The sequence below is a fragment of the Schistocerca serialis genome, chromosome 2 (genome assembly GCF_023864345.2).
Source record: "Schistocerca serialis cubense isolate TAMUIC-IGC-003099 chromosome 2, iqSchSeri2.2, whole genome shotgun sequence".
Taxonomy (NCBI): Eukaryota; Metazoa; Arthropoda; class Insecta; order Orthoptera; family Acrididae; genus Schistocerca; species Schistocerca serialis.
The window spans coordinates 827,844,164-827,867,821 of record NC_064639.1 but is presented as its reverse complement, the minus strand read 5'-3'; the positions used below and the strand labels follow the sequence as shown (position 1 = coordinate 827,867,821).

Genomic DNA, 23,658 nt, shown 5'->3' with positions numbered 1-23,658 from the left:
CACTTTTAGTGATGTTTTAACTGATACCATGGCTTACACTAACGCGGCTGATTACTTGATGACACATGTTTCTTTCTGTTTATTTCTGTGCTAACATTATTATGCGAGCTGAGTATGCAATTATTATATCAGGCAGTAGAGTAATTACGGCTTTTATACAAGTTTTCAAATCTTTCATTTCCCGTAAACGTCAGTAAAGATGATGCATGTTGGCAAACATGAGAGCATCTCGTCGAATGGGGTTACCCCCTTCAGTGACGAAGCAATCGTTCAGCCACCTACCTGAGTTACAAGTATTATAAGCGTATCCTCTACAAATCCCATGTTTTCTTCTGATTTCTGCTTTTAGTCCCTTTTCTGTACACGCACTCTGCAGAACCATGCGGTCGCTTCCAGCGTAGGCGAAGTACTCCCGATTACAAACGAATGCATTCTATTTTGCGTAGTGATTAACAATGAACGTCTTTCATTGTTATTTGGCCAGTGACCCTAGTTTTATATGACTGTTACTTTTACCAGCCCACAGCCATTTATTACCTATTCTGATTCGTTGGAAGAAAAACAACGACGTAACCATTTCGTACAGTTGGCAGTAAGGTACAGTATCAAAACACGAAACATACAACTTAACAAATGCCGCACGAGATTCTAATACTGTGGGCGAAGTAGTGAGTGTAAATAGAGCAACTAGCATAAATTAAATCTGATCCTAATCATGGCATTAACGTCCGTTAAAATGGCCGCTGACGTCTATTTGGTTTGCTTGCAACATGCTTTATCGACTGAGAAAGAAGAAGTCATGGGACTTCTTATTGGAGAGGTAAGGACGCCTGTCACTGATGTTATCAGTTTTGTTGGGAGATGATGTTGAGAGAGTAAGTTTCATAAAGCTGAAATTCCTCAAACAATAAACTGTGTTAAGAAAGAATATCAGGCCATGGTTACTTATGTGCCCTTTGACCATGTCAACTTCATCGTTACCGTATTTATTTACCTTTGTTTGGTACAGTAAACCATTTTTAGTACATTGTTTGTACGAGAAAAGCAATTCACTGTACAATAACGCGATTACTGTGTTACGTTGAGACAACTATCTTACTTAGTTTAGCAAAAGCAAATTTTAACATCACAAATTATACAGATAACGATATAGTACCATCTGGAGATGGTTAGACAATAAGATTTATAAGTGGAAGAATGTTTGTCTGTCATAGTCGTAATATGACAAAAACAATTAACATAGTTCTTCAGGGGCGTATATTGGGGACCAATTCTGTTCTTAATATATAGGGTGTTAAAAAAACTGTCCAGTATTTCAGGGGACGATAGTATGCATCAAAACAAGAGAAAAATGTCTTATGATCATGGGTCCTGCAAAGCATACATTCTGATGAATGGCGTGTGAACATGTGTTCATAGGAGGTGCTCTTGTGGTGTCACACGACAATGCAGTACTTGATCTACTATAGATAACTACCCAATAATTAACCTTAATTATAACCCCTGGCATAGAATACCATGAGGTCGGAAGGCATGAACATCCTGTTGCTGATATGAGCACAGTTCTTGCATTGGCATTCTGTCATACCTGGGTCAACAGCATGCTGGGATACTGTCATGCAGTATCTATGCCAACATTAGTTGGCTCAGTGGTCTGCAGCGAGTTGTTCCATTTATGTTGTGTGATTGTACTGAAGTCTTGTTACATCTTCAACTTTTATAGTCCTGTCTTCTCCCCCCCCCCCCCCCCCCTGTTTATAACCTATAGGCACAATGATAAAAGTGTAAATAAAATACCTAACATATGTACATATTCCAGGCCACTGATGATGCCTTGCAGAAAATAAAGGCGAAACGCGTATGGCACTAAAATTGTGTTTTATTCAGTTGCTGTCAGACGGTCCATAAGTAAAAATTATCAATATACCGTAACTTGTTACATCTGTTTACATTTACATACATTTCTCCTAACCCCTGGTGTGTACATTGATGTTTGGCCTACTTACAGGTCACATTAACAGTACATGTTATTGTGATATTTGTGGTGTGGTACAGCACGTTTTCTCTCTTGCAGATGCTCTAACACAACCTAGCAATGGAGGACTTTTATTCCACAAGGGAAATGGCAGATATGATTTACTGCTATGGTTAAGCAGGTGGAGTTAATCTGAGATCCCATAACCAGTACACTGAACAATTTCCAGCATGCAGGGTACCATCTGTTTAGCTGTTCAGCCAATTGTTCCTGCATCTTGGGGAAACAGGTTGTGTAAACAGTGGAAGGCCTAGTTCAGTTCGTACACCTGGAATTGAGGAACATGTTCTACATGCAGTGGACAACAGTACTGGAACCAGTGTGCAATGAATAACAGCAGCTGAAGGTATTAGTCATCCTCTGGCCTGCACAGTACTTGATGAGCAATTATTGTATCCGTTCCATGTTCAGTGCGTCCAGGCCGCTAGGGCACAAGACCGTCCTGCCAGAGTGCAGCTCTGGCAACGCTTCTTGTGGCATTGCAAAGTCCGTCGAAGGTGAAGACAATGCTGGTGATTTTTTTCGATTCTACCAGTATTGTGCATCATGAATTTACCCCTGGAGTGCCTTCTCCTTCGTTGAATTTTTGACCAAATTCAAAATTCATGTGCTTCCACAATGGCCGTATTCCCCTGATTTAGCTCCTGCAAACTTCTACCTGTTTCCTAAACAGAAATTTTCACTAAAAGGGAGGTGATTTGACTTGATTGGAGACATCCAGGCAAATATGGAGAGCATCCTGAACACACTTCAGGAAAAAAATGTCCAGGAATGTTTCCAAAAGTGGAAACACTGTTGGAGTCGGTGTATTCACTCAGAAGGGGACTATTGAAGGAGATGCATCACAGTAGCATGTAAGTACCATCATTGTACAATTACAAGCCCATTCTTAAAACTTTCCAATCACACCTCATACAAGATCACTCTACAGTTTATCGAATGAGGACGTTCAAAATTACCTGTTTGATCAGGGTGTTAAGGCCATACATAGTCATAAAAAGGGTTGAAAAGGAATTGGTACCAACTCGCCCTCTCTTCTTGACATTTCACAGAGTTCAACATCCATCGAACATTAAAGCAGGATATGAGGTAATTTCAGTTGGCCTCACATCCCCAACCCTACATGGTGTCAGGGGTTTAACCATACCGGCCAGTCGTGTTCCAATACAGCCATATGTGTTACATGTGGCAGGAATGCCCATGAGGGTGATTGTCCCCCTCCATCCCCTCATTGCATCAGCTGTAAGGGCAACCACGCTGCTTCCTCTAGAGGTTGCCCTATTTTTAAAGATGAACAAATTATTCAGGAAATCCGAGTGAAGGCTACCATTGCTGCTCGTAAGTTATTCACCAGTAGAAAGTCCACTGTACTGCCAATGGGTAATTATAGCACTGTCCTCGCCTCTCCTCAACCTTGTGCAGACTTGTGATCTCATCTTTAGCACTACAATGTTCAGATCAACCAGCCCTCCCCAATATCAACCTTCATCGGCTCCTGCTAAATCATGGGCCCCAAAATCGGGTGCCCGGACTACCAAAAAAGACTACTTGTGAAGATTTTTTACTTACCCAGACCTCACAACCAGTGACTTGTCCTTCATCTCAACGTCCTGCTTCCAAGAAGGCTCTTAAGAAATACAGTTCCTCTCCTTCTCTGCCATGGTACGTCTCTTCTACAGCGCCACCCAGCAGTAGCCGCCCACAGCCGTCTTCCGTGTCGCCGAGATGCACCGATGGCAGCCAGTCAACTAGCCAATCGCTGGTGGCGGGAGCTGCCACCGAACAACCTATGGTTTGGGATCTTCTGCCTCTGGGTGAATGCCATTCCGTGCCACCGGCTCTCAGTGGTTGCTGAGTTGATGGCAACCGTGGTGAGATTTTTCCCTTTTCCGTCCACTCTGTCAGCTATCCATTGGCATATACACAGAATTCACTCCAATCGGGATGAATTGTCGATCCTCTTACAATCCCACTCCCTGGTCATCTTCTGTCTTCAGAAAACAAAGCTACGTTCTCATGATCACTTTTCTCTTCCCTCATTTCCAATTTGTCCGGTTCGATCTCCCCTTTGTTGATGGGGCTCCGGCGCATGGGAACTTATGATTCTTCTCCATGATACTATCCATTATAACCCAATCCTCTTACACAATTCCTTCCAAGCTGTCACTGTATGTCTTTCCCTTTCTGGATACGCCTTCTCTCTTTGCACTATATACATTCCGTTGTCCATACCACTGGCAAGAACCAATCTCCTTCATCTCCTTGGTCAGCTCCCACCCCCCTATTTGCTGGTTGGGGACTTCAACTTCCACCACCCACTTTAGGGATCTCCGTGTCCTTGTCCGAGAGGCTCCCTATTGATTGACCTCTTCCACTAAGCCGATCTTGTTTGCCTCAACACTGCGGAACCTACATTTGTGTCTGCCTCCACGTCAACCTACTCTCATTTTGATCTCTCGGCCAGTACTGTTCAGCTAGGTCGGTGCTTTGAGTGGTTTGGTCTTGCTGATACACACTCAAGTGACCATTTTCCATGTGTCCTTCAATTACAGCCACAACTGCCACCTTTGCGCCTTAAGACGCTGGCAGTATTCCCAAGCCAATTGGACACTTTGATGACCATCAATTTCCTAACATCAACAATCAGGTCACTCATGTTACGGAAGTTATTCTTACAGCCGCGGAACATTCAGTACTCGTACCTCCTTTTTGCCCCGGCATCCTCCAGTTCCTTGGTGGAGCGAGGCGTGCCGTGACGCAATACGCGAGCAGAGACGTGCTCTTTGCTTTTTCCGCCATCATCATACGTTTGCCAACTGTTTCTGCTATAAGCAGTTGTGTGCGATGTCGTCGCATCATACGTGATAGCAAGAAGGCAAGCTGGATCTCCTTCAATACCTTCTCTCCCTCATCTGTAGTTTGGAATCGAATTCGACTGATACCAGCACGTCTAGTTTCTCCCTGATCTCTGGGCTAACTGTCGTACAGGATACCTTAGTGGACCCAGTTGCAATTTATAACGCATTGGGTCAACGCTTTGCTGAGATTTCAAGCTCTTCAAATTACCCATCAGCCTTTCTTCCAAAGAAACGAGCAACAGAAGTGCAACCTCTTACTTTGTCCTCTCAAAATCGCGAAAGCTATAATACCGTTTTTTTCTATGTGGGAACTCCAATGTGCACGCACTTCCTCTTGCTCTTCTGCCTCAGGACCGGATGGCATCCATGTCCAAATGTTGCTGCATTTGTCACACCATAGTCTGCATTTCCTCCTTCGCATTTATAATTGAATTTGGACTAACAGTAATCTTTCCCAGAAGGTGGCAGGAAGCTATCGTCATTACTTTTCTAAAACCTGGAAAGGACAAACTTCTCCCCTCTAGCTATCTCTCACATGAGTTGTGTAAGTAAGATTTTGGAGCATATGGTAAATTGCTGTTTAGGCTGGTGGCTGGAGTCACAAAATATTTTAATACCTCCCCAGTGCAGTTTCTGAAAGCATCGTTCTACAGTTGACCACCCTGTTGCTCTCTCCACTTATATCATGAACAATTTTCTCAGGAAATGCCAAAGGGTAGCTATATTTTTTGATCTGGAGAGTGGGTACAATACCTGTTAGAGGACAGGCATCCTCCGCACACTGTTCTCTTGGGGCTTTTGAGGTCGGCTACCTCTTTTCATACATGAATTTATGACACAGTGCACATCTAAGGTGCGGGTAAACACTACTCTCTCCTGTTCTTTCTCCAAAGGCTCCCAGGGCTTCGTGCTAAGTGTTTTACCATTTGCCATTGCTATAAATCCAATTATGGATTGTCTCCTTCCCAATGTCTCTGGCTCCCTATTTGTCGATGATTTTATAATCTGCTACAGCTCTCAACGGACCAGCCTTCTTGAACGACGTCTTCAAGGGTGTCTCGAATGCCTCCACTCATGGAGCATCAAAACTGGCTTCCAATTTTCTCCCAGTAATACTGTCTGTGTAAATTTTTGGCGTAGTACAGAGTTTTATCTGCCTTCCCTACATCTAGGCCCTGTTAACCATCCATTCCCGGACGTCACCATATTCTTGGGACTTATGTTTGACAGAAAACTGTGCTGGTCTTGTCATGTTTCATATCTTTCGGCTCGCTGTCTGTGATCCCTCGACACCCTCTGTGTTCTGAAAGGTACCTCCTGGGGAGCAGACCAAGTGGTCCTCCTCCACCTATATCACGCCTTAGTGTGCTCAAAATTGGCCTATGGAAGTATACTTTACTCCTCTGCATGGCTGTCTATTACTCAGTGTTTAAACTCTGTCCACCATCGTGGATTGCGGTTAGCATCTGGAGCTTTTTATACCAGCCCTGCAGCTTCACACTGAGGCTGCTGAACCTCCACTGTCCAATTGGTGATCTGTCCTTCTGAGTCTTTACGCTAGTCATCTGTCTTCCATGCCTGCTCATCTGACCCATGCACTTTTTTTCGACGCCTCCTTGGATTTAGGGTATGCAGGCTGCCCTTCCTCTCTACTACCACTGGGAGTCTGCTTCCATCAATTGCTACGTTCCCTTTCCTTCCAATCTCCTAGAGCTTTCTTGACAAATCGGGGTACGGCGCCACCTTTGCTTAACCCCCGGAACTGCCTTCTCCATGACCTTTGTCAGCTTCCTGAGGATAGTACCCTCCACTCCCCATAGTTTATCGTCGGGCATTTGCTGCTCTATGTGCACAAATGGAGGATGCCACATTTATTTACACTGACAGCTCAGAGACCACCTTTGGTGTTGGAAGTGCATATAGGCTGTTGTGACGTATATGTTTTATATATATAAATTTTCGGTGCCTGCAGTGTCACATCCAGTGTCACACAAATTTTTATTTTTAAAGGGGATCACTTAAGACTATTTCCATGGGTTCGCCCCTCAAATTTCTCCCTCATATCACAAAATAGTTGTCTGATGTAGTACAAACTGAAAAAATAAATTCCTTTTAAAGCAAAGTTTCTTATATAATTTATATTCAAAGCCTTACACCTGTGTCACAGAAGAAATCCTACATCGAGAATACTTTACACAAGTTTAAGGGAAGAAATGCTTCCGATAATTATTACAGTATTCAAAGAACATCAAAATATGAACAGGCTAAAATGAACAAACAGTACATGAGGCTATGTTAATCAATTCAACTGTAAAAAGCTAAGGAGCATATTATTAGCAAAATGAGAAATATGCAAAAGTGAAACGCCAAAATGAACACTTCTCAATTGGGAGTAAATCAAAACAATCAGAATGTCTGAAAGAGAGCACAATAACATAAGCCATAAATGAATAAGAGCTAAGCAAATAAGAGAATAGGCAAAAATGAGATGCCAACAAAATGAGAGCTGGCCGAACTCGGTCGGCACTTATATACGGTTGCACTCGTGGCGGCACCTCGGGGTCCGTACACAACACGCGCGCCTGCGATCGCAATGCACTCTTAGCGCTCGCGGTGGCATCTAGCGGCCCGTATGCAAGTTGTGTGATTGCTGTCGCAGGTCGACCTTTAATCTATGTTGTTACACTGTCCAATACATCCGTTGCTATATGCGTGGATTCGCTCAGCTCTCTTCACAACCTCCAAGCTCTTTATGATCGTCCACCCTCTGGTCCACCGGATTCAGGACTGCCTCCACATGCTCCACTTGAGTGGCATCTCTTTGGCATTCCTCTGGATCTGGGGACATGTTGGTATCCACAGAAATGCGGCAGCCGATTATAGCTGCAAAGGCTGCAATCTCTCTTCCTCGGCCTGCTGTTCTCATGGTTCCCTTTGCAAATCTACAGAGCATTTTATGTTGTTGTGTTGCTCTTTTATGGTGCATACATTGGTCTGCACTTGCCGATAGTAAATTACAGGATGTAAAACCTCTTCCATGTGCTTGGACCTCTTCCTCCCGGCCTCATCGTTGGGAGGAGGTAATTATTTTAACTAGACTCCGATTGGGCACTGTCTTGTTGGCCATTGGCATCCTGTAAGTGGTGATCCTGCCATGCTTTGTCCCCATTGCTCTCATTTGTGGACGATGAAACACCTTTTACTTCAGTGCCCCTATTTAAATCCGCTATGCACCCGTTTACAGCTGTCGCTTGATATATCTTTCCTTTTAGCAGATGACATGCGCTAAGCCGATCACATCCTTGAGTTTATCAGTGTTAGTGTGATGACATCGGTCATTAGAAGCTCTTTCCGGGGAAAACAAATAGCAATTTCCTACGATTTCCTTCTGTTTTTAGTTTCTCTCCTTCTTGAGTTTCGCCCCCATTGCTGCTGATGTAAATTTCTGTTTTTTAACCTTCACTAAGCCACAGAATGGTTACTTATGACTGTAGCAGTTTTGCACCCTAAAACCATAATAAAATTTAAAAAAATCCTGATCACTGTCTCCTTTTGGCTTAACACAGCGATTCATCTCACGCACCGGCAGCCCAGATTGAGGATTCCAATTGCAGTCCGTGTCCGGTTACTTTTTATGGCACTCAACACTTTCCCTCTAAACCAGAGGTTGTACAGAGTTTCAGGGAGAGCATAAGGAAACAATTGACAGGAATGGGGGAAAGAAATACAGTAGACGAAGAATGGGTAGCTCTGAAGGATGAAGTAGTGAAGGCAGCAGAGGATCAAGTAGGTAAAAAGACAAGGGCTAGTAGAAATCCTTGGGTAACAGAAGAAATATTGAATTTAATTGAGGAAAGGAGAAAATATAAAAACACAGTAAATGAAGCGGGCAAAAAGGAATACAAACGCCTCAAAAACGAGATCGATAGGAAGTGCCAAATGGCTAAGCAGGGATGGCCAGAGGACAGATGTAAGGATGTAGAGGTGTATATCACTAGGGGTAAGATAGATGCTGCCTACAGGAAAATTAAAGAGACCTTTGGAGAAAAGGGAACCACTTGCATTAATATCAAGAGCTCAGGTGGAAACCCAGTTCTAAGCAAAGAAGGGAAAGCAGAAAGGCAGAAGGAGTATATAGAGGGTCTATACAAGGGCGATGAACTTAAGGACAATATTATGGAAATGGAAGAGGATGTAGATGAAGATGAAATGGGAGATACGATACTGCGTGAAGAGTTTGACAGAGCACTGAAAGACCTGAGTCGTAACAAGGCCCCGGGAGTAGACAACATTCCATTAGAACTACTGACGGCCTTGGGAGACCCAGTCCTGACAAAACTCTACCATCTGGTGAGCAAGATGTATGAGACAGGCTATATACCCTCAGACTTCAAGAAGAATGTAATAATTCCAATCCCAAAGAAAGCAGGTGTTGACAGATGTGAAATTTACCGAACCATCGGTTTAATAAGTCACAGCTGCAAAATACTAACGCGAATTCTTTACAGACGAATGGAAAAACTGGTAGAAGCCGACCTCGGGGAAGATCAGTTTGGATTCCGTAGAAATGTTGGAACACGTGAGGCAATACTGACCCTACAACTTCTCTTAGAAAATAGATTAAGGAAAGGCAAAACTACGTTTCTAGCATTTGTAGACTTAGAGAAAGCTTTTGACAATGTTGACTGGAATACTCTCTTTCAAATTCTAAGAGTGGCAGGGGTAAAATACAGGGAGCAATTTGTACAGAAACCAGATGTCAGTTATAAGAATCAGTGGGCATGAAAGGGAAGCTGTGGTTGGGAAGTTAGTGAGACAGGGTTGTAGCCTATCTTCGATGTTATTCAATCTGTATATTGAGCAATCAGTAAAGGAAACAAAAGAAAAATTTGGAGTAGGAATTAAAATCCATGGAGAAGAAATAAAAACTTTGAGGTTCGCCGATGACATTGTAATTCTGTCAGAGACAGCGAAGGACTTGGAAGAGCAGTTGAATGGAATGAACAGTGTCTTAAAAGGAGGATATTAGATGAACATCAACAAAAGCCAAACGAGGAAAATGGAATGTAGTCGAATTAAGTTGGGTGATGCTGAGGGAATTAGATTAGGAAATGAGACACTTAAAGTAGTAAATGAGTTTTGCTATTTGGGGAGCAAAATAACTGATGATGGTCAAAGTAGAGAGGACATAAAATGTAGACTGGCAATGGCAAGGAAAGCATTTCTGAAGAAGAGAAATTTGTTAACATCGAGTATAGTGTCAGGAAGACGTTTCTGAAAGTATTTGTATGGAGTGTAGCCATGTCTGAAAGTGAAACATGGACGATAAATAGTTCTGACAAGAAGAGAATAGAAGCTTTCGAAATGTGGTGCTATAGAAAAATGCTGTAGATTAGATGGGTAGACCACATAACTAATGAGGAGGTATTGAACTGAATTGGGGAGAAGAGGAGTTTGTGGCACAACTTGACAAGAAGAAGGGACCGGTTGGTAGGACATGTTCTGAGGCTTCAAGGGATCACAAATTTAGCATTGGAGGGCAGCATGGAGGGTAAAAATCGTAGAGGGAGACCAAGAGATGAATACACTAAGCAGATTCAGAAGGATGTAGGTTGCAGTAGGTACTGGGAGATGAAGAAGCTTGCACAGGATAGAGTAGCATGGAGAGCTGCATCAAACCATCTCAGGACTGAAGTCCACAACAACAACTACTACTACTACTACTACTACTACTACTACTACTACTACTACTACTTTCCCTCTACCACCTTTCCTGTTGGTCTACTCACTTATGCCTCCTTGGTCCGTGCCTCGGCTACAGCTTTGTCTGGACCTATTGCAAGGCCCAAATGGCTCAGTTCCACCTGAGGCCCTCTGCTGGCAATTTTTTTCTATTCTCGATGAGTTCCAGGGTTCAGAAATAGTCTACACCAATGGCTTGATGGTCAATGGTCATGATGGCTTTGCTTGCACTCATGCTTGTCATACTGAACAGCGCTCTTTGCAGGATGGCTGCAGTGTTTTCACTACAGAGTTGGTAGGCATCTCTCGCACTCTTGAGCATATCCGCTCCTGACAGGTGAGGCTTTAGTCACCTGTAGTGACTCCTAAAGCAGCCTGCAAGCTCTCGACCAGTGCTACTCTTACCATCCTTTCATAATGACTATCCAGAAGTATCTTTACGGCCTCAGAAACAGTGGATGTTCAGTGTCCTTCATTTGGGTCCCAGGGCATGTCGGGATTCCAGGTAATGAATTTGCTGACAGGCCTACGGGCTACCGGTAAAACAGATTTGGAGATCGGCCCACCAGAGACTGATCTCCTATCGGTCACGCTGTAAAGTTTTCAGGATCTGGGGTACTGAATAGTGCACCCTCAGTACTCCAAATAAACTATTTGTTATCAAGTAGACAATGAATGGGTGGCAGTCATCCATGCGAGCCATTAGCAGGCACTCCCCATTGTCCTTTTCCGGCTACGTATCGGCCATACATGGCTGGCTCACGGCCATCTCCTTGTTCGCGAGGGCTCACCTAAGTGTTGCTGTGGTTCCCACTTGAATGTTGTCCACATCTTGTTGGACTGCCCAATTTTAGCTGCTCTGCAGCGGATTTTTAACCTTCCTGTTACACTGCCAGTGGTGTTGGGCGACAGTGCATCAGTGGCTGATACAGTTTTATGTTTTATGTGTGAGGGGGTTTTTATCACACAATCTAAGGGTGTGTGTCTGGCCTTCTCTCCCAGGCCTCCATCCTCCCTCCATTTTAACTCTTCCTCGCCCTTTCTTTGCTGTTTGTTTGCCCTGGTGTTCGTCTTTTCCTTATCTGCGTTCCTCTACCCTTGTCTTTTGGGCTGGAGATTTTAGTGTGTTGCAGAATGGCTGGCTCACCCTTTTTTATTTTTGCAATCAGCATCTGCTATATTATTTTAATACCTTCCATTACATTTTTTCTTTTAGTGTATGTTTCCCCCTTTGTGCTAGCTTCTTTCATTTTTTCTTTCAGTGTGGTTCCCAGTTAGTTTTATGCCTTTTACTTTCTCTGACTCCTTTTGGGAATGTTTCTAACCTGAGACCTGTTTGAATACGGGGAAAAGGACTAATGACCCTGTAGTTTGGTCCCTTTACTCCCCAAACCACCCACCTCACATTTTCTCTGCATTGTGCATCGGCACCTGATGGATGTAGATCCTTGAGGATTTCATTTGTCTCTTCAATTAGGTCGTCTCATATTATGAGTGATAAATTTTTTTCCATGTCTTGTACTGTTTGGACAGTCAAACAGTGGAAAATCCAGGATGGAATAATGGCAATATTAAGAAAGGATAGGCTGCTTCTCACCATATATTTGAGATGTTGGATTGCATACAGGCACAACAAAAAGACTGTTGAACAACTTAGCTTTTGTGTGAGAAGTGCTGTCCTCTGTATACAGGATACCATCTGTTTGTTCTGTTTGATACACATCCCACACACTTGAGAAATTTTCTAGGATGTGTCACACAAGTGTCTTGTAAGCAGTCTACTGTGTGGATTGATGGTATTTCCCTTGTATGCTATCAGTAAACCAGTGTATGTCACCTGCTTTACCTACTGCTGAGCCTATGTGATCATTTATTTCATATCAGTACAAAATTGTCCGCCCCCAGTAGCTGCCTGGTCAGCGCAACAGAATGTCAATCCTAAGGGCCCAGGTTCGATTCCTGGCTGGGTCGGAGATTTTCTCTGCTCAGGGACTGGGTGTTGTGTTGTCCCAATCACCATTTCATCCCCATTGACACCCAAGTCGCTGAAGTGGCGTCCAATCGAAAGACTTGCATGCAGCGAACAGTCTACTCGACAGGAGGCCATAGTCACATGACATTTACATTTTACTACAAAATTGTTAAATCCAGCTATTTATATGAGTTGATCAATTGTAGTGACAGGGCCTACTGTATTTTTATTTATTTGTTTATTTTTGTTTTGTTTCATGAAGTTAACAGTGTGTACTTTTGAGCAGCATGTAATAAATTAACATTGATCATAAAGAAAATAAATAGTATTAATTTCAACTTAAAGAGGGAGAACAACTCAATGTCTTTAAGCAGAAATGATAAATCTATAGACTGTGTAGCAAACTAAAGTTTTTATGGATGAATACTGATTTTCAGTTGGCACGGAATGAACACATCAAGATACTGGCAAGAGAGTGTCGTCAGCATGTTACATTCTTGTGGTTCTATCATCAGCCACTGCCTTGTAATGACATAATACTCATATACTCTGAAGCCCCACTTTGAATGCTGTTATTGGGCTCAGGATGAGTTAGTTGCTCTTTAAGAGCAGCTGGAAATCACCCTGACTACAGTCATATAGTTGGATGCTGCTGTGAGTGGATGTGTTGAGAGGTCTAGAATAGACAATGTACCAGCAAGTGTTATCCTCTGGTGTGGATGCTGTCTACTCTACAGGAAGTACAGGACTTACCATTACTCATCCACTTGACTGTGTGTGTCATGTCAGTGCTAGGTCTAGGGTCCGTGTAGAAGGGAGGCAGGGACCACATAAGACTCAAGATATTATACGCATCCCTGTAACCAATAAGTTCAAGATGCTGTCAGTCACCAGAACTGATTCTGAGCTAGTGACACTTTATATTTTGGGGACCCTGGTGTGTCCCGTGCCAAGCTGAAGCAAATGCAAAAGGTTTTGCAAAAACTGTGCCCTTGCCAACCTAGGCCATATTCAAAATCATTTGATGTTGAACAATGTGTTGTTGTTGTTGTTGTTGTTAATAGAACAGTATTTCACAATTTGAAGTCATTTCATTGTCAAATTGCCTCTTGACTTCAGTTTCAGGTTTTTGGCTGATATTTGACGATTTTTGTAATGTTGCACCAGAATGAGTGAATGGCTGGCATTATCAAAGTGTCAACCTCCATTGCTAATGATGGACTGGAGTTAAGCTCATGGCTGCAGATTACATCTGGCACACCAAAGCCCAGGGGCTTTTCTGTGGTCATCACCATTGCGTTTTTCCCCTTGCTACCTCCAACAGTCATTTGCTGCAACACAGTAATCCAGGATCTATTCATTTTCAGACTCTGCTCTTTCTTGTTGAAGCTATTGCCAGTTTGTGGATTTCATAGCTTCCCAGAACGAATGTGTGTTATAGCACTTCTCTCTAGCAAGAACTTCCATATCAGGGAATTTTATTATGTGGTTGGTCTCAAACAGTGCGTGCTCTGCCACAGCAATTTCTCCATTTGCCCTGACCTGCAGTGCTGCTTATGTTACGTGTCCCTGGTGCTGATTGATTGTCCACTCATTCCAGCATAGATTTTTCCACATGTATGTAATATTTAGTATATTCCCAGAATTGGACATTGGCTGCCAGGTACAGATAATCTGCAGCCATGAGCTCAACTCAAATCTACCACCAGCAATGGAGGATGACGGTTTGACAGTGCCAGCTACTCGTGCTGGCAAAACATCAGAAAAATCACCGGTCAATCATTGGCCAAAGAACTTGAGATAGCAGACAACAGGCAATTTGTCAGAAAGTGACCATGAAAACCTTGAGTTTTGCAGTTATTGTATTGCACTTAAGTAAAATGTACATCCAAGGCTTCTTTCCAAATCCTAGTGACACACTTTGTGTTATCTGTTGAATACAACTAATTTAAAGCAATGTTCATATGAATGGGAAGGTTATTGCCTATATGTAGCAGTACATAACTGTGTTGTGAAATTTAAGTTTGAGACAGTAATTCAGTAAAAGTCAAGATCACTTTGTATCACAGGGACAAGTAATATTCCAATGGCAGATATGTTGCAGGAAGTGAAACTTGAAATTTTCATTCCACAGATTGATTCACACAAAGTGGCACACATTTCAGCTGTTGCAATGCTGAGGCGGTCAGATAAACGGCGTGACAGAGTGGAAATTTCTCCAGAACAATTGTCAAATGCATCAAACCTTGCTGAAAAGTTGGCTGGCCAGTTAAATCAGCCAATGAGAGTAATTGGTTGGTACCACTCTCATCCTCATATTACAGTGTGGCCATCTCATGTGGGTAAGACAATAATTCAGTCATTCATATGGTTTAATTGAGTGCATCACTTAATTGTAGTAGTCCTTTTAGCATGGTATTTGTTTCAGATGTGCAAACACAATCAATGTACCAGGTCATGGATCCAGGTTTTGTGGGAGTAATAATTTCTGTTTTCAATGAAGATAAGTCATCAAAGGTACGAATATTTTAATTCCATGCAATGTGAATTAGAGACAAACATTGACACAGGTTCACACATAGTCAGCTCGCACACATATAGTCATTGTCTGTCATCTGTGGGCACGGTGTTGAATGCATTTCAGGAATAGGAGGATAGTGAATTTGCCTGTTCACTTTTGTCCCTGTTTTATCATTATATCCAAACATATAATAATCCTTAAACTCTTACAGCACACATACATTAATGGTACTTACCCATAATTTTGTTTTCTGCTCTTGTATTCTTCTAATAAATAACACCCACTTGTACTCTTTTCCATTCCTTTGTAGCTGCTTGCCATGTGTGCGATTAGCTTTCAACAATTTTAACTTCTTCTCTACATCATATGTACATTTTTTTCTATGACTCAGATTTAACAATTTATGCAGCAGGCAGATACGTTAATACTGTCTCCCTGTACAAGTGCATGTTTCAGATTGAATATCTATGATTTCAGCTGTCCTTTTCTTGTCTTCTGTTTAGGCATTGAAAGATCAAATAAGTTGGGAGAAGCTTTTGATATAATAAGCATGTTTACACAGGAGCAAAATTTTCTGGGGTCCTCCAAAATACCTAAGGTATGATTGTGGGAGTTGGTGTGCTATTGTAGTTTGTCAGTTTTTTTTTTACGTTCTGTTGAGCTAAGAGTATGGTAGTGTATGCTCTGTCACAAATTTCCAAATATTTTTGTTAAGCTGTGGTGACATCTCCATTCTTTACTTGTGTGGCAACATTTGCATGTTGTCATTTTCTTTGTTGTTGTCTTCATTGTCACCATCACCGTCATCATCTTCAGTCCAAAGAACGGTTTTATACAGCTCTAAATACTAGCTAATCCTGTGCAAAACTCTCCATTTGTGCATAGTTACTGCAACCAACCAACCATTTGAACATGCTCACTTTATTTGAACCTTGGACTCTCTCTACAATTTTTACCCCTATACTTCCATCCATTGCCAAATTTATGACTCGCTGATGTCTCAGAATGTGTCCTGTCAACTGATCCCTTCTTTTAGTCAAATGCCACAAATTTCTTTTCTCTCCAGTTCTGTTCTCTATCTCATCATCAGTTATTCAATCTGTGCATCTAATGTTTAGCATTCTTAGGTAGCACCATACTTGAAAAGCTTCTATTCTCTTGTTGCCTGCGCTGCGTTGTATCTGTGCTTCACTTTGATATAAGGCAACATTCCAGACAAATATCCTCAGAAAAGAGCTGCCTAGCATATAAATCTGAATTTGATGTCAACAAATTGTCTCTTTCAGAAATTTTTTTTCTTGCCGTTTCTGTTCTACATTTTATATCCTCCATACAGCCAAACTGTACAAAGGGCCATTCACAAGTTGCTTTTGTTCGTAGTTTAAAGCAAAGATGTTTGCACAACTCTCTCTAACAAGTTGGCAGCATCCATTGGGAGGATATGATGTGGTATCCAACAAACAGCTGTTAATTGCGTATGTATTCATGCCACTAACATAAGAATGGTGTTTTTGGATGGTCTTTCCCTCACACTCTGCTTTTGATGTATATTGATGTTTCTGTTATTGATATGTAAAACACTATATTTTAATATAATAGAAGGAAACATTCCATGCGGGAAAAATATATTTAAAAACAAAGATGATGTGACTTACCATACGAAAGCGCTGGCAGGTCGATAGAAACACAGACACATACATACACACAAAATTCAAGCTTTCGCAACGAACTGTTGCCTCATCAGGAAAGAGGGAAGGAGATGGAAAGACGAAAGGAAGTGGGTTTTAAGGGAGAGGGTAAGGAGTCATTCCAATCCCGGGAGCGGAAAGACTTAACCTTAGGGGGAAAAAAGGACGGGTATACACTCGTACACACACACATATCTCCATCCACACATGTACAGACACAAGCAGACATATTTAAAGACAAACTCTTTGTCTTTAAATATGTCTGCTTGTGTCTGTATATGTGTGGATGGATGTGTGTGTGTGTGTGTGTGTGTGTGTGTGTGTGTGCGCGAGTGTATACCCGTCCTTTTTTCCCCCGAAGGTAAGTCTTTCCGCTCCCGGGATTGGAATGACTCCTTACCCTCTCCCTTAAAACCCACTTCCTTTCGTCTTTCCCTCTCCTTCCCTCTTTCCTGATGAGGCAACAGTTTGTTGCGAAAGCTTGAATTTTGTGTATATGTATGTGTCTGTTTGTGTTTCTATCTACCTGCCAGCGCTTTCGTATGGTAAGTCACATCATCTTTGTTTTTAAATATACACTATATTTTAACACAGACAGTTAAAAAGGGTTGTATAAATTAATGAAAAAAAAACTCCTGTAAGCAGATCATGAAGAATGAAAAAAGAAGAAAGGGCTCTTCGCACATCAGTAATTCTCGTAATTTTGTCTCGGTGGTTGAATTTTATGTGTGGGTGACCGACTGATCTGTAATATAGCCAGAGATCTATGTTAGTTTCGGAGCTGATAGTTTAATTTTCCATTATTTTCTGTTTAATTGCATTGAGATTATTGCAAAGGCCAAGGTTCAGAAAAGCAATTAATGAAAGCTCTGTGTTAAACAACTTATTGTGTGTTAGTGTGTATTTGTTTCTGCTAGCACCTTGTACATTAAAGTTGTTACATTAAATAGTTATATTTTTATTTTGATTGCTGGAGAAATATTCATTACAATATTGGCAATAAAAATCAGCTGTTGCGTTATCTTACATTTTCATGACTGCCCACAACAGGCTTTGCACTTAGAATGTGGACGGCCCAGTGTAATGTTTTACCCCTCCATACATTGGATGTTGTCACTTATTTTCCTATCCAAATAGCAAAATACATCTACTACATTCAGTGTCTCATTGTATAATCTAATTCCATCAGCATTGCCTGATTTAATTTGTCTACATTCCATTACCTTTGCTGTACTTTAGTTGATATTCATCTCATAATCTCTTTGTAGCACTAGCCATTCTGTTGAACAGTTCTTCCAAATCCTTTGCTTCAGTAAACCTCAAGTGTTTTTATTTCATCTGCTTGAACTGTAATTCCTTTCCTGAATTTCATCTTCACATGCTGCTCAGCGTATAGATTGAATAATGTTGGGAATAGCTACAAACTTGTCTCGGTCCCTTCTCATCTGCTTGTTCCTTTTTGTGTCCCTATACTCTTATAACTTCATTCTGGTTTCTGTGCAATTTGTGCATAATCTTTTGTTTCTTATTTTTTATCCCAGACACCTTTAGAATTTCAAAGAGTGTTGTCCAATCATCACTCTCAAAATCCTTCTCTAAATGTACAAATGTTACAAACATAGGTTTGCCTTTCATAAATCTATCTTCTAAGATTCTCCGGAACTAATTTTTCCCAAATTCTGGCTCTAGCAGTTTTTCCATTCCTCTGTAAGTAATTCACTTCAGTACTTTTCAACCATGACTTATTTAACTGATATTGGTAATATTCACACCTGTCAGCACCTGCCTTTTACTGGAATTCATGTTCTCAAAGTTTGATGGTATTTTGTGTGTCTAATGTGTAGCCTTGTCTCCCGATGAGCTCAGTAATTCTGTGGAAATGTTGTCTACTCGGGGAGCTTTGATTTGACTTGTGTCTTTCAGTGCTCTTCCAAATTATTCTTGCAGTATAGTATCTTTCATCTCATCTTCATTTACTTCCTGTGCCCCCAAGTCCATTTCCTGTATATAGCCCTTTTTTTATATACCTTCCAAATATCAACTTTCTCTTCTTTCCTTATTAGTGGGCTATCATCATACAGGTGATTCTCTTTTTCTCCAACTGTGTGTTTAAGTTTCCTGTGGATGGCATCTATCCTTCCCATAAACATGTATACTTCCACAGCTGTGCATTTGTCCTGAAACTACACCTGCTTAACCAGTTTGCACTTTCTCTCAATCTCATTTTTTAGACTTGTGTATTCCTTTTGCCTGCTTTGCATTTTTATATTTTCTTTGTTCATGAATTAAATTCAATATCTGCTGTGTTATTAAAGGATATCTTTTGTGGTTGTCTGATCCTCTGCTATCTTCACTATTTCATCTCTCGGTGCTAATCCATTCATCTTTTAGTGTATTCCCATCCGCTGTTTCAGTCAAATATTGCCTAATTCCCTCTTGAAACTCTCAGTAATATTTGGCTTTTTTAACTTGTCCAGGTCCCATCTCCTTAATTTCCTACCTTTATGCAATTCCTTAAGTTTTCAAATAAATTATGGTCAGAGTCCACATCTGTCCCTGAAAATATCTTACAGTTAAAAATCTCATTTTGAAATCTGTATCTTGCCATTGTATAATCAATCTGAAACTTTTCTGTCTCTTGGTCTCTTCAAAGTATACAGTGTTCTTTAATGATCCTTAAACTAAATGTTTCCAATGATTAAACAATTGAACCTCCAGGTAGGAATATCAGCTTAGTAGGAAAAGACAGATTGCTACTTACCGTAAAGAAGACACATTGACTAGCAGACAGGCACAATTAAGACACTTACATAAAGCATTCTGCCACAGCCTTCATCAGTAAAAGAGAGACACACACCATTCGTGCACACAAGCAAGCACACCTCATGTACTGTACATATGATTGCCAACTCCAACATCTCGGGCCTGAATGCAACTGTCATGTGGGATGCAACCAGCAGTCTGGAGGGTTAGGGGGAAGGGATAGTAGTGTATGGGTGGGCAGAGAGAGGTGAGCACCGTCTGGTGGAGTGTGCAGGGGTAGAATGCTAGCAGGTACAGCGTCAGGTGTTTTGGAACATGGAGGTGGGGTGAAAAGGAGAGGAACAGGAAAAGCCGGGCAGATGTGTTGAAATCAAGTGAACAGCCACTGCCAAACTGTGGCCAAGAGCAAAGTTGACCACCCTGTGGCACAACATACAGCTGAACATCACATACTTGATTTCAATGGCTGCTTCACTACCCTCCACCAACAGCTTTTCTTTACGTCGTGCATGGGAGTTATCCTTAAAACACATTCTTCATCCTGTAATTATCCCGGCATCAACGTAGAGTAACTTACTGTCTCAACACCCTCCACCCAACAGCTTCCATCCCATCTGACCTGTCATCTCCCCATTCTCACCTCCCATCATATCTATTTGCTGACCTCTGCCAATGCATCTGCCTGACTTTTCACGTTCCTCTCCTTTTTTGCTCATTTCTTCCCCACATCCCTGCCCCACAACCTCCCTTCCTCTTCCCTGCCCCCTCCAGATTACTGCTTGCATCCCACGTGACAGTTGCATTCTGGCCAGAGATGCTGGAGTTGGTAGTGATGTGTGCATGAGGTGTGCTTGCTTGTGTCTATGAAAGATGTGTGTCTCCCTTTTACTGATGAAGGCTGTGGGTGAAAACTTTGTACCTTTTAATTGTGCCTGTCTGCAACTTAATGTGTCTTAGTTACAGTAAGTAGCAATCTGTCTTTTCCTACATTGTTGTTTGCAATGATTAATTTATGCTCTGTCCAAAATTCTATGTGGTGGCTTCCCCTTTTATTCCTTGCACTGAGTCCATGTTTTTCTTCTCTTTCTTTTCCCACTATTGAATTCCAGTTGCCCATCAAAATTATATTTTTGCATCTCTCAAAACTACCTAAATAATTTCTTTTATCTCATTGTACATTATTTCAGTCTCTTTGTCATATACAGAGGTGTTTGGCACATAAAGTTGGGTGTAGACTTTGTGTCAGTCTTGGCTGAAATAATTCATTCGCTATGCTGTTCATAATAGCTTAATTGCATTCCTACATTCTTATTCACTGTTAGATGCACGTATGCATTCGCGTATTTGATTTTGTATTTATAACCCTGTACTCCCGAGGACATGCATCTTTACTGTATGGTTAAATGATGATGGCGTCCTCTTGGGTAAAATATTCCGGAGGTAGAATAGTCCCCCATTCGGATCTCCAGGCGGGGACTACTCAGGACGACGTTGTTATCAGGAGAAAGAAAACTGCCGTTCTACGGATCGGAGCGTGGAATGTCAGATCCCTTAATCGGGCAGATAGGTTAGAAAATTTAAAAAGGGAAATGAGTAGGTTAAAGTTAGATATAGTGGGAATTCGCGAAGTTCGGTGTCAGGAGGAACAAGACTTCTGGTCAGGTGAATACAGGGTTATCAATACAAAATCAAATAGGGGTAATGCAGGAGTAGGTTTAATAATGAATAGGAATATAGGAATGCGGGTAAGCTACTACAAACAGCATAGTGAACGCATTATTGTGGCCAAGATAGATACGAAGCCCACGCCTATCACAGTAGTAAAAGTTTATATGCCAACTAGCTCCGCAGATGACGAAGAGATTGATGGAGTCTATGATGATGAGATAAAAGAAATTATTCAAATAGTGAAGGGAAGCAAAAATTTAATAGTCATGGGTGACTGGAATTCGATAGGAGGAAAAGGGAGAGAAGGAAACGTAGTAGGTGAATATGGATTGGGGGCAAGAAATGAAAGAGGAAGGTGCCTGGTAGAATTTTGCACAGAGCATAACTTAATCATAACTAACACTTGGTTTAAGAATCATGACAGAAGGTTGTATACATGGAAGAACCCTGGAGATACTAGAAGGTATCTGATAGATTATATAATAGTAAGAGAGAGATTCAGGAACCAGGTTTTTAAATTGTAAGACATTTCCAGGGGCAGATGTGAACTTTGACCACAATCTATTGGTTATGAACTGTAGATTAAATCTGAAGAAACTGCAAAAAGTTGGGAATTTGAGGAGATGGGACCTGGTTAAACTAAAAGAACCAGAGGTTGTAGAGTGCTTCAGGGAGTTAGGGAACGACTGACAAGATTGGGGGAAAGAAATACAGTAGAAGAAGAATGGGTAGCTTTGAGAGACGAAATAGTGAAGGTAGCAGAGGATCAAGTAGGTAAAAAGATGAGGGCTAATAGAAATCCTTGGGTAACACAAGAGATATTGAATTTAATTGATGAAAGGAGAAAATATAAAAATGCAGTAAATGAAGTAGGCAAAAAGGAATACAAATGTCCCAAGAATGAGATCGACAGGAAGTGCAAAATGGCTAAGCAGGGATGGCTAGAGGACAAATGTAAGGATGTAGACACACATACCACTAGGGGTAAGATGGATACTGCCTACAGGAAATTAAAGAGACCTTTTGGAGAAAAGAGATCCACTTGTATGAATATCAAGAGCTCAGATGGAAACCCAGTTCTAAGCAAAGAAGGGAAACCAGAAAGGTGGAAGGAGTATATAGAGGATCTATACAAGGGCGATGTTCTTGAGGACAATATTATAAAAATGGAAGAGAATGTACATGAAGATGAAATAGGAGATACGATACGGCGTGAAGAGTTTGACAGAGCAGAGTAGACAACATTCCATTAGAACTACTGACAGCCCTGGGAGAGCCAGGCCTAACAAAACTCTACCATCTAGTGAGCAAGATGTATGAGACAGGCGAAATACCCTCAGACTTCAAGAAGAATATAATACCTCCAATCCCAAATAAAGCAGGTGTTGACAGATGTGAAAATTATCGAACCATCAGTTTAATAAGTCACAGCTGCAAAATACTAATGCGAATTCTTTACTGACAAATGGAAAAACTAGTAGAGGCCGACCTCGGGGAAGATCAGTTTGGATTCCGTAGAAATGTTGGAACACGTGAGGCAATACTGACCCTACGACTTCTCTTAGAAAATAGATTAAGGAAAGGCAAACCTACGTTTCTAGCATTTGTAGACTTAGAGAAAGCTTTTGACAATGTTGACTGGAATACTCTCTTTCAAATTCTAAAAGTGGCAGGGGTAAAATACAGGGAGCAATTTGTACAGAAACCAGATGGCAGTTATAAGAATCAATGGGCATGAAAGAGAAGCTGTGGTTGGGAAGTTAGTGAGACAGGGTTGTAGCCTATCTCCGATGTTATTCAATCTGTATATTGAGCAAGCAGTTAAGGAAACAAAAGAAAAATTCGGAGTAGGAATTAAAATCCACGGAGAAGAAATAAAAACTTTGAGGTTCGCCAATGACATTGTAATTCTGTCAGAGACAGCAAAGGACCTGGAAGAGCAGCTGAACGGAATGGACCATGTCTTAAAAGGAGGGTATAAGATAAACATCAACATAAGCAAAACGAGGATAATGGAACGTAATTGAATTAAGTCGGGCGATGCTGAGGGTATTAGATTAGGAAATGAGACGCTTAAAATAGTAAATGAGTTTTGCTATTTGGGGAGCAAAATAACTGATGATGGTCAAAGTAGAGAGGACATAAAATGTAGACTGGCAATGGCAAGGAAAGCATTTCTGAAGAAGAGAAATTTGTTAACATCGAGTATAGTGTCAGGAAGTCGTTTCTGAAAGTATTTGTATGGAGTGTAGCCATGTCTGAAAGTGAAACATGGACGATAAATAGTTCTGACAAGAAGAGAATAGAAGTTTTCGAAATGTGGTGCTACAGAAGAATGCTGAAGATTAGATGGGTAGATCACATAACTAATGAGGAGGTATTGAATAGGATTGGGGAGAAGAGAAGTTTGT

General features: G+C 41.4%; 2 protein-coding genes across 6 annotated transcripts in view; one reads left to right on the top strand and one right to left on the bottom strand.

Moving 5' to 3' along the window:
- The window catches only part of LOC126458089 (Golgi pH regulator A), a 105,347-nt gene extending 104,777 nt beyond the window's left edge, over positions 1-570 (bottom strand). For both annotated transcript variants that reach the window (XR_007585573.1, XM_050094907.1), the window contains exon 1: positions 283-570. Coding sequence is in view for 1 of the 2 variants with exons in the window: in XM_050094907.1 (XP_049950864.1) it covers positions 283-324 (42 nt within the window). In the remaining variant the exon portion in view is untranslated. The remainder of the gene's footprint in view (positions 1-282) is intronic.
- A 46-nt stretch (positions 571-616) lies between these two features.
- The window catches only part of LOC126458090 (lys-63-specific deubiquitinase BRCC36-like), a 46,018-nt gene continuing 22,976 nt past the window's right edge, over positions 617-23,658 (top strand). The window contains exons 1-4 of one of the 4 annotated variants that reach the window (XM_050094911.1): positions 704-820; positions 2,075-2,381; positions 14,742-14,949; positions 15,036-15,124. In XM_050094911.1, coding sequence (XP_049950868.1) covers positions 14,781-14,949; positions 15,036-15,124 — 258 coding nt within the window. In that variant the 5' untranslated portion in view covers positions 704-820; positions 2,075-2,381; positions 14,742-14,780. Of the gene's footprint in view, positions 821-2,074; positions 2,382-2,476; positions 2,890-3,753; positions 3,907-14,741; positions 14,950-15,035; positions 15,125-23,658 lie in introns of those variants that run through there. The other 3 variants (XM_050094910.1, XM_050094912.1, XM_050094909.1) reach the window with 3 other exon arrangements.